Source organism: Balaenoptera ricei, chromosome 17 (genome assembly GCF_028023285.1).
Source record: "Balaenoptera ricei isolate mBalRic1 chromosome 17, mBalRic1.hap2, whole genome shotgun sequence".
NCBI lineage: Eukaryota > Metazoa > Chordata > Mammalia > Artiodactyla > Balaenopteridae > Balaenoptera > Balaenoptera ricei.
The window spans coordinates 16273159-16285339 of record NC_082655.1 but is presented as its reverse complement, the minus strand read 5'-3'; the positions used below and the strand labels follow the sequence as shown (position 1 = coordinate 16285339).

Sequence of the window (12181 nt, the reverse complement as noted above, 5' to 3'; positions counted from 1 at the left end):
GCTCAAGTCTCTTATATAAAATGGCATAGTATTTGCATATAACCTCTGCCCATCCTCTTGTATACTTAATTTTTTAAATAACTTTATTTATTTATTTATTTTTGGCTGCGTTGGGTCTTCGTTGCTGTGCGTGGGCTTTCACTAGTTGCCGCAAGTGGGGGCTACTCTTTGTTGCAGTGCGCGGGCTTCTCTTGTTGCAGAATACGGGCTCTAGGCGCGCAGGCTTCAGTAGTTGTGGCACGTGGGCTCTACAGCGCAGGCTCAGTAGTTGTGGCACGTGGGCTTAGGTGTTCCGCCGCATGTGGGATCTTCCCGGACCAGGGCTCGAACCCGTGTCCCCTGCGTTGGCAGGCGGATTCTTAACCACTGTGCCACCAGGGAAGCCTGTCCTCTTGTATACTTTAAATCACCTCTAGTTTACTTATAATACCTAATACAATGTAAATACTATGTAAATAGTTGTTGGTGAGTGGTAAATTCAAGCTCTGCTTTTTGGAGCTTTCTGGAATTTGGGGAGAGGGGATATTTTCAATCCACTGTTGGTTGAATCTGCGTATGCAGAACCAGTGGATACAGAGGGCCAACTGTATGCATGAACTCTTAGCTAAACAGAATTAATCAGAACAAAGTATCTTACTTAAAGCAAGAAATGAAATCCTTAGCCTAAGTATTAGGTATAACTGAACTAATAAGCACTGAGTAAAAACAAGACAATCTGTTTTATACCACAGGGATATAGTGGTCCCACATCCTCGAGGACCTATAAACATGTTACAGAACTTAGTGACGTGTTCATTTCCTTCTAAGAACATTTGCTAGCTACAATCTTTACATGACATGCATTATCACTCACATGTAGAAAGAGTCACATTTGTGAATCAGATATCCCACCTACAAACTGGTATACAGAATCTGTTGAATTATAAGGAACACCTTCCAAAGCTTAAAGAAAGTATCCTCCTCTCATCTTTTTCCCCAAATCCACTGAGCAACAAAGCAGTATGTCTCATTAACCTATTTTTAGGGACTCAATTTTCCATACTTGGATAGGCTATATCTATTAATCAACCTATGAATCAAGCAATATTTGCAAGTGTGCTGGTTATACCCATAGAGTTTCAAATGGGACACTTTAAAATAAAACAAAACCATCTTATCCAGAAGAGCTAACTCATGTGTCCTCCTAACAATTTAAGTCATCATTAATTCCTTATCTCTTTTGGAACACAGGTAAGAATCAAGAACAAAATAAAAAACCTTTCAGCAATCCATCTACAGATCAAGGTCTAGTTTGTTCACAGGTTCACAGACTTTTCTCATAGAGGAGACCCTCCCTCCATACCATGTAGGTCTACACTTTTATAAACCAGACCCCCTATTAGATGCTAGGGATACAAAGATTAAAGCAGTGTTTTTTTTTGTTGTTGTTGTTGTTGTTTTTTGCCTGTAGGGGAAGGGAAGCACTTTTTACCCTTGCAGGGGTTGCTATACTTGTTCTTAAACAGCTAGATAATAAATATTTTTGGCTTGTCAGTTTCTGTTATAACTACTCGTACAACTCTAACAGTGAAGCAGGAATGCAGCCATAGACAGAAGTAATGGGCATGGCTGTGTTCCAATGAAACTATTTACCAAAACAGGTGTCTGGACTTTTGTCAACTCCTGTGAATCTGACGAAAGCTATGGATCTTTTCTCCCTAGAAAACTGCATATACACATACAAGTTTAAACATTACTTCAGAGGTTTCATATGCCCCCTGAAAACCATGATTACTGGACCTAGTTAAGAACTCCAGGACCAGACAAATATATATCCTGCTCTCAAGGCACAGTTATTCAAATCTTTATTATTCTAACAGTCTTGGTCCCCTGGTCTTTGAGCCCCAAACAGATTGAAAATAAAGGGGTGAGGGGTAAAAAAACACAGAAAGGAAGTAAGTAAAGAGATTACTATAGTCAAACTGGCAACAGCAAAAAGGGTCACCATGATAGGAAATAAGAAAACTACATAAGGCAGAATTCAAAAATACTATAGACCACTTTATATGTCTTATACAAACAGATCCTGGTGTTATCACTGTATAAAATTATAGTCTTTGTAATAATGATGTGAATACAGGGAGTTTTTTTTAAAGATAGGAATTCTTCTTTTAAAGATCGGAAGAAATATAAATGGCCAGCCAATAAGCACATGAAAAAATATTCAACATCATTAACCACCAAGGAAATGCAAATGAGAACCACAATGAGATACTTCATACCCACATGGCTAAAATCAAAAAGACAGACTATGGCAAGTGTTAGTGAGGATGTAGACAAATTGGAATCCTCATACATTGCTGGTGGGAATGTAAAATGGTACAGCTGCTTTGGACAATGTTAAAACAGAGTTACCGTTTAGCCCAGCAATTCACTCCTAGGTATATACCCAAAAGAACCAAAACCCTATGTTCACACAAAAATTTGTACACCAATGTTCATCAACTAATGAGTGGATAAACAAAATGTAACATATTCATATAATGGAATCTTACTTGGCAATAAAAAGAATGAAGTGATGATAGATACTACAATATAGATGAACCTTCAAAACATTATACCAAGTAAAAGAAGCCAAACACGAAAGAACATATGTTGTATGATTCCACTTGTATAAAATATCCAGAATAGGCAAATCCACAGAGATAGAAAGTAGATTTGTGGTTCCCAAGGGGCTGGGGATGGAGGGATAATGGGTATGGTGTTTCTTTCTGGGGTGATGAAAATATACTGAAATTAGATAGCAGCAATACTTGTACAATACTGCCAATATTCTAAAACCACTGAATTATACACTTTAAAGTCATGAATTTTAATGGTACGTGAATTATATTTCAATAAGTTATTTTAAAATAATTAATAAAGATAGGAATTCAATAAATTTTAGAAGCAATCTTATTTAAAAACACCAAGTCACTCATTTTTTAAAATATTATCTTTAAAAAAATATTTTATTTATTTATTTATTTATTCATATTTTTGGCTGCGTCCGTCTTAGTTGCAGCACGCAGGATCTTCATTGCGGCATGCAGGATATTTGTCGCAGCGCGCGGGCTTCTCTCTAGCTGTGGCATGCGGGTTTTCTCTCTCTCTAGTTGTGGTGCACGGGCTCCAGAGCACGTGGGCTTTGTAGTTTGCAGCAAGCGGGCTCTAGTTGCAGTGTGCAGGCTCAGTAGTTGCGGCGTGTGGGCTTAGTTGCCCCGCGGCATGTGGGATCTTAGTTCCCTGACCAGGGATCGAACCCGAGTCCCCTGCATTAGAAGGTGGATTCTTTACCACTGGACCACCAGGGAAGTCCCACCAAGTCACTCATCTTTAAATCAGGATTAAAAAAGCACTTATTTTAATACATTCCTTTAATACCTAGCACAATGTTTCACAGACCTGAGTAACATACAGAGCCTTTTAAAGATAAAGACTTTTGAGGATTTCCAATATTAAGTTTTTTATGATTATGTACAAGCCAAACTAGATATAAATAAATTCATTTAGGTTTTATACAAATGAAACTATAAAAACAACTACCAACAAAAATATTAACGGAATACATTGGAGGTTTTGCTGAAACAAATTAGCCATTTGCTGTGTGAATGTGGTTCAGACTGCTATGGGTTTCTCTTGAGTTTGGCATGTTATGTATCATGTTTATTGTATAACATGATGACTCAATTCATCCATTTTTCTTTATCTGAAGTGCTCCAAATCTTCATTTGAACAGCATGTCATGACATCACATCACGTGGCTTTCTCTTGGAAGCAGATGCATCCTTTATGTATTAAGGTCAGACTCAGTTCTTTTTTTTAAATAAATTTATTTATTTATTTATTTATTTTTGGCTGTGTTGGGTCTTCGTTTCTGTGCGAGGGCTTTCTCTAGTTGTGGCGAGCGGGGGCCACTCTTCATCACGGTGCGCGGGCCTTTCACTGTCGCGGCCTCTCCTGTTGCAGGGCACAGGCTCCAGACACGCAGGCTCAGTAGCTGTGGCTCACGGGCTTAGTTGCTCTGCAGCATGTGGGATCTTCCCAGACCAGGGCTCGAACCCGTGTCCCCTGCATTGGCAGGCAGATTCTCAACCACTGCGCCACCAGGGAAGCCCTCTTTTTTTTTTTAAATATTTATTTATTCATTTTGGTTGTGCCAGGTCTTAGTTGCGGCACGTGGGACCTTCGCTGCGGCATGTGGACTTCTTGGTTGCAGCATGAGAACTTCTTGGTTGCGGTATGCGGACTTCTTAGTTGTGGCATGCATGCAGGATCTCGTTCCCCGAGCGGGGATCGAACCTCGGCCCCCTGAATTGGGAGTGCGGAGTCTTACCCACTGGACCACCAAGGAAGTCCCCAGACTTCTTAACTCCAGAACCCGAGATAACTAAAGCAGTACTACTTGGTGCCAAATGTACATAAATGCAGTGCCTGAAATTTTATGGCTATTCTCTATAAGGTAGCAATTTAGATGATTCAGAATATTTTTTCTTCAGATCATGAAATAATCTTTAAATCCTCATAGAGAATTCACAGACCCCACCAACCCAACCCCACCCCACCCCAAGAAGACTTCAAGTTTCAAAAATACTGGGGTAGCTTAAATTGTATTTCATTGATTGCAAAAATTGTACATTTCCCCCTCATTTTAACATCTCTGAAATTGGGATATATCTTACTACTGATGGTATATCATAGTTTAACTTTCAGTGTTGTTTTCTTTCTTACTGTCTCATAAAATAATGCTGTGTGTTTCAATTGTTGCTAACTTGGATTCCATGAAATACAGTAGATATTCCACGAATAGTGGATGAAACAAGATGCAGATTTAAATATATACAATAAAAGACCAAGTAAATAATTGAAAAAAATAACAGTACCAAAAAGAAACTTAAAAGGGCACAACCTCACTTATCTGGAAAATCTGCTACACAAAATAAGAATCAAGCCAAAGCAATCTTGCGGGGAAAAAAAACCGGAGCTGGAGGAATCAGGCTCCCTAGAGCCCGCACTCCGCAACAGGAGAAGCCACCACAATGAGGAGCCCGCGCACCACAACGAAGAGTAGTGCCCACTCGCTGCAACTAGAGAAAGCCCTTGCGCAGCAACGAAGATCCAACGCAGCCAAAAATAAATAAATAAATAAATATTAAAAAAAAATTCTATTTGAGAGTAAGATGGTTCTAGTTTTCTACATCATTACAAGTAAATTCTTTGTGAGAAGAATTAATGTAAAAACAATTATTTCATCAAACAAATTTTATTATAATTGGCACCCCTCTCCCAATTCCTGTTAAGCCCACCAAAATGGGGACAAATTGAAGGTTTCGAGCTAATTAATGTTAGATTTAAATTTTCCCTGGACCAAATAAACCCAAATTCCATGAAGTACATACTTCCTAATTCACTGAAATTAATTCCTTGAGTATTAAAATGGAATTCATGCCATCTACCTCAGGGTTCTTAAGAAACAAAATTTAAATATGTGTAAAGCACCTAGTCAAAAAACCACTGAACCACTGAACAAGTCAAAAAGCAAAAACAAAGCCATGTTCTGCCTCCTATGTGAAGAAAGCCTTAGAAGCATACCAACAGAGATATTCATAAATGACTTAGAATTGATGAAAAACTTGATAGTAAGCAATCAGAAATATAACTACTATTTTGAATAAAGGCTTTTTACAGACTATGAAGCAGAACCACATATCATAAGCAAGTTATAGTCATAAAGTCTCTTTAGAGTACTCAAGTACCCAGAACTCATCCTGTATCAACCAACCTCGTCAGTTGCACTCACACATATCACAGATACCATCTTTGAACAAGAAAATAAAAACAAACCTGACCTGAGTACATATTAAATTTTTAATTCAATAACATTCATTTAGTGCAATTTCATCTCAAATAAATTACATTTTACAATCTGGACTCTTGATGACCAGTCAAGAACACACTTAAAAATTAAATGCAAATCCTAAATTATTACTTTAAAGCTATTTTGATTTAGCATTTAAGCATCTTGTATTACCTTGTAAAATGCCTGCCATTAGTATGTTTCTCCGATATTTCCGTATTCTTATCAAAACTAGAATCTGAAGAATTCTGTGCATTTTTTCTCAAGGATCTTAAAGCACGTGTCCGGTGGTAGGTTTCAACTTCCTTAACTGAAGACCCATCCTTTAAAAAAAAATTAAGAAAGCCATCTAAGTTTTTCTTCAGTTAAATCCCCAAGTTAAACTCCTAAGATTTGTCTCTGATTAAAAGTTTTAACAACTGCTTTTGGTGCACAGTATCATTTTTGCATCTCCCCAAGAAACTAAAATAGTTAATATCTAGAATAATCATTTTACAATAAACAAATATGAGCAATGCCTATGAGGTGGCTAGTATAAGATTTATTAATGTTTTATAGTTCTATTTCATAACAAGTAGTCTCGAGTGAAATTTTCTACCACTGATAAAAAGTTGTAATAGTTCATAACGGTAAGTACTCCTTTATTTTAAGGCTATGGAAATTAGAAAGATACACATACACCATGAAACCACTGGCAACAACCTTAAAATAACTGGACTATCAGAAGTGTAATTTTGGCTTGGATGACAAAAAGGAGTTATTACTATCTCACACAATTTCACCCACAAATGTAAAAAATGAATTTAGAGACTGTTTAGGTATGTTAATTTCTTGTAAAAACCATACAGCTCTATTTAACTTTATTTTTGCTCAACAGACTACAGGCTCTCTAAGTTAGTGGGTTGCTTTATGAGCTACAGAGGTTCTGTCATAAAGTATTCAAAATTTCATACATGCCTTTTAGAAATCATACAGAGGATACTTTTACGTTAAAAGAGAAGGCAAATGTACCTAACAACTCTATAATCCTATGTCTTACTACTCTAAAAATTTATAATTTTAGAAAAACAGGCAGTGTTTTTTTAAAAAACAATAAAACATCAGTGCCCCCCGACCCCATGCGCCTCAGGCTGGCTTTACCTGGTCATTTCATTATGTTTTATTAGGATATTTTGTCATTTAATTTTGTTTCAGCAAGAATATTTGATTGGTTCAAAGGTAAAGTAAGGATATTTATACCACAAGGATCTGTGCAAGAATTAGACAGGTTCTTAAAGGCACGAGAGGACAATTAAAAAAATTAGACAGGTTCTTCATACGGTATTAAATGATACGTATGATTTGTTACTTTTATCAGTGTACCTATATTTCAGGATGTTTCAAAAAAGAATACCTATACATTTAGGTAAGTGTATTATTTTTTAAATGAATACCTACATCTTAGATGGGTGTAGTGTAACATAAGATTTTCCAAGGAAAACTGTAAGGCTATCTATTTCCACTCTCTCAACTTCCATGTGTATTTTTTCTTAAAACGGATCTAAGAAGGCATCTTAACACAAGGCATCCTCTTTCATTTACCTTTCTCCCATTTTACAAAAGAAAGTCATAACTCTCACTCATTCTGAATCTTACTATTGTGGGCTGCTTCAAGGCATTAAAAACCTTCGTAAAGCCAAAGAAAAACCCTAATGTAGGTGTTAAGAGAATGAATGACTAAGCTAGGCAACAAATCCTTTCCTTTGTTAGGTGGTTTCCAATTCTTCCGCTTTTAACAAAATTGAAAGGAGACCTAATCAAGCTAAGAGACCATTAAAAATGTTTGGCAAGTGATTTTCTGCATATAAGCCAGAAAAACTGAGTGGCACTGCAAATAAAATTCCCTTCATTACTATCTACTTATTTATATGAACAATGTTTCTCAGTGCTTACCTTTATAAAAGCAATGAAACTGATGACAAAACACTCTTCAGCAATAAATAAGATCCATCCACAGATACTTAAACTAACTGGGTGGGTAGGGAGACTTAAACCATATGAAATCCTAATAAAATATTACTTCCTATGTTTAATCATTTTTAATCAAAACAGATACTTTTTTGTTGTTTTGATCAATTGAATGTTAATAATGATAACTCAATACACAAAAATTTTATTTCTTGGAGCTCTGTCATCACGGAAAAGTGGAAAAAATCCAACTTTTGTTTTATAAGTATGAAAGGATAATTAATAACTGACTTTCAAGCATGAAAATATATCAAGATAAAATGCTGTGGGTTAAGTGGATTGGAAATACAAATTAAAAGAGGAAAAAAAAAGAGGGTAAAATTTCTGACTACTAAAAGAACTTGTTCATGTATTAATTTTTAATGTTTCAAGACGGGTATCAAATAACTATAATTTTTACATTCCAGTGGATACTTATAAAAGTGTGACGTAATAGTTTTATTTTTTAATGTCAACCTTAAAAAATGACAGACATGATCTCCTTTGTAACTACTTAAACCTTTGCGGGGGGGCAGGGGAGACCTTACATCTAAGGTCAGCTTAAAAATGTAAAAGCAGGGACTTCCCTGGTAGTCCAGTGGTTAAGACTTCACCTTCCAATGCAGGGGGTGCGGGTTCGATCCCTGGTCAGGGAGCTAAGATCCTACATGCCTCAGGGCCAAAAAACCAAAACATAAAACAAGCAATATTGTAACAAATTCAATAAAGACTTTAAAAAAAATGTGAAAGAGATTATAGAGCTAAAAAAATTTAGAAACGCAGGGGAAAACTTTCATGACATTGGATTTGGCAATGATTTCTTAGGACACCAAAAGCACAGATAACAAAAGAAAAAATAGATAAGTTGAACTTTATCAAAATTAAAGAACTTTTGTACAAAGGACATTATCAATAGAGTGAAATGGAAACTCATGGAATAGGAGAACATATTTGCAAATCATGTATCTGACAATGACAAAGGACTGATATCCACAACATATAAAGAACTCCTATAATTTTAACACCAACAACGAAAAAAGTTAAAAATGGGCCAAGGATTTAAATAGACATTCCTCTGAAGAATATACACAAATGGTCAATACACATGAAAAGATGCTCAACATAACTAGTCATAAGGAAATGCAAATCAAACCCAATGGGATACCACTTCACACTCATTAGGACGGCTATTATCAAAAACAAAAAAAGAAAAAAGAAAATAAGTATTGGCAAGGATGTGAAGAAACTGGAACCCTTGTGTACACTGTGGAAAATGATATGGTAATTCCTCAAAAAATTCAACATAGAATTACCATATGATCCAGCAATGCTGGGTATATACTCAAAAGAAGTGAAAGCAGGGATCTGAAGAGATATTTGAACGCTCATGTTCATAGCAGCATATTCACAACAGCCAAAAGGTGGAAGCAATCCCAGTGTTCATCAACAAATGAACGGATTAAAAAAAAAAAAATATATATATATATAGTACATACAATGGAATATTATTCAGTCTTAAAAATAAAGGAAATTTTAAACACACTGAAATAACATGAATGAACCTCGAATACACTATGCTAAGTGAAATAAGTCAGTCACAAAAGAAGCAGGTTTCCTTTTATGAGGCTCCTTGCCAGGGGCTGGGAAGAGGGAAAATGGGGAGTGTGTGTGTGTGTGTGTGTGTGTGTGTGTGTTTTGGGGTTTTTTTTGGCAGGATCTCTGTTCCTGACTAGGGAGTGAACCTGGGCCACGGCAGTGAAAGGGCTGAGTCCTAACCACTGGACTGCCAGGGAATTCCCAGGGGAGTTAGTGTTTGATAGGTACAGAGTTTCAGTTTTGCAAGATGAAAAATTCTGCACACAGAGGGTGGTGATGGTTGCAGAACAATGAATGTACTTAATATTACAAAACTATACACTTAAAAATGGTTAAAATGATAATTTTATGTTATCTATATGTTATCACAATTAAAAAAAGAAAGTAAATGTCACTATATTCCTGGGGATTAAAAAAAAAAAAAAAAAGGTTTGTTTCCATAGGAAAAAAGAAAGGAGGGAGTTGCTAAATACTGGGAAAAAGATTCCCTGAGAAACTTAGAAAATTTAATCTTATAAGTGAATCTCTGATTTGCATAGTGAGTGGCTTAGTTCATCGTCCCTAAATAAGCACTAAGTATCAAGAAAGGCTCTCCTTAACAGCATGGAGAAAAAAACGAACCAGGTTTTTTGGGAGTCACCTATATAAAGGCACATACTGGGGAATTTAAAAATATAACTTTCAAAAATGGTTTTTATAAAAGCAATAGAAAAATAAAAGCAATACAAAAATAAAAGCAATACGTGCCCATTATAATCAGAAAAATGAAGAAATGTACAAAGATGAAACTGTCACCCTTAATTCCAAGCTACCAACAGATAACCACAGTTAACCTTTTGGTGCATAAACCATTCTTTTCCTTTGCAAACACATTCACACAATTTTAAAACTGCGATAATATTATTTATTCTTTGTTACTTTTTTCTAGTAATACAACCATTTTCCCATGTCATAAAATCTATTCTAAAAATCTTTTTACATGAATGAATAGTATTTCAGCCATTATATGAATTTAACAAACTGCTTAATGTATCACGTATAGGTAATCTGCAATTTGTGTTATAAATACCTCTAGATGAATTATCTTTTGAACATCTGATTTCCTAAGGAAACTAGCACAGTTGTTACATCAAAGTCACATTTTAATACAGCCAATCAAAATAATTCTCAAGAGGTAAGTTAAACACCAACTAGTAACAGTAATTAACACTGGATAATAGAAATGGGGACTTTCACTATCTATTTTTTACATTTTTGCAACATGTATTACCAGAAAAAATTTTCCTAAGAAGTGAAAAACAAAGAGAAAACATACTTAGTCTGAAAACTAAACCTAGAGATGTAGTGTCATTTATTCTTTCACTAAAATCTACTTTAATATTGAGAGCACTGATCGTTCTTAAAAGTGAAGTTTAAAAGGAGAAAAAATATAGTTCATTAGATTTTAAGTCTGTTATAATCTTGCAGAATCAGTAAGTTAGAACAGGGAGCATGCAACAATAAGAAAAGTTTTTCCCCAAAGTGGACACAATTGAGAAACAGAAATATTCTGATGTTATTTTTCCACAAAAGATCAAGCTTAGTAAAGATTTAAATTAGTAAAAAATATGTATGGGAGTCATATTGGTTAATTCAAGTTATCAATTCAACAAATGAAATTTAAACAGGATTTTTAAGATCACAGTTATATTACTGACATGAAACGTATTCATCCAGACTTGGGGCTTCTTGAAAGCGTAAAAAGCAGTGTATGCTAATGTACAATGGTATACACATTATACCCACATTACATAGTTGTGACAGCCCTCCTTAGCTTCATCTTTAAACACTGGTGTGGTCAATTACTCATCATGGATCTATTCCACAAGTTCCAGCAATTTGCTTTCTAACCATACAGCTCTTCCAGTAGATCTAAAACTATCTCCAAATAGCTAAATCCAATGGCCTTCTCTACCTCATTCACTTCTATGATCACTCTGTTGTTTGCTTTGATCCTTTGTTTACATACTTTCATTTTTTTAAACCTAATTCATCCTCTTCCCACCCTTAAAATAAAGCCATTGCTCCAGATCTTCTTAAATATTCTTGTGTTTTGCTATGCACCTTCAAGGATTCAACTCCCAACTCTATATAGGTGACTCACAAAGAAAAATAGTCCTTACCTCTCACCAAACTCTGGCGTCATATTCCCAAAGATGTACAGCTTACCTCTTCAGCTGGAAACAACACTGCCTTTCCTCGCTCTATCTGAACAACTCTCAGACCCCTTGCAGTACTTTTGGACTTTTTCTCTCTGTGCCTCCTAATACCACTTTAATTTAGGCTCTGGTTTTCTCTCCTTTGGTCTGTTGTTATAACAATGTACTAATTAAGAGCCCAACCTTTTAAAGATAGACTGCCTAAGATTGATTCTCCACACGTCACTTAGAACTGTATAATCTTCTCCAAGTTACACAGAGACCTTAGTTTCCATATCTGTAATGAGGATAATAATACTTTACTTGTAAACTTTTAAATTACTATACTTCAATTTAAAAATTAAAAAATAGGGACTTCCCTGGTGGCACAGTGGTTAAGAATCTGCCTGCCAATGCAGGGGACACTGATTTGAGCCCTGGTCCGGGAAGATCCCACATGCCACAGAGCAACTAAGCCCGTGCGCCACAACTACTGAGCCTGCACTCTAGAGCCCGCAAACCACAACTACTGAAGCCCACACACCAC

The 12181-nt window shown here is 35.8% G+C and overlaps 1 protein-coding gene across 1 annotated transcript in view; it reads right to left on the bottom strand.

Annotated features, from left to right (window-relative positions):
• ATAD2 (ATPase family AAA domain containing 2) overlaps positions 1-12181 on the bottom strand; it is a 66553-nt gene that overhangs the window by 48699 nt on the left and 5673 nt on the right. The window contains exon 2 of the mRNA XM_059901225.1: positions 6050-6198. Within this exon, the coding sequence (XP_059757208.1) occupies positions 6050-6198 (149 nt within the window). The remainder of the gene's footprint in view (positions 1-6049; positions 6199-12181) is intronic.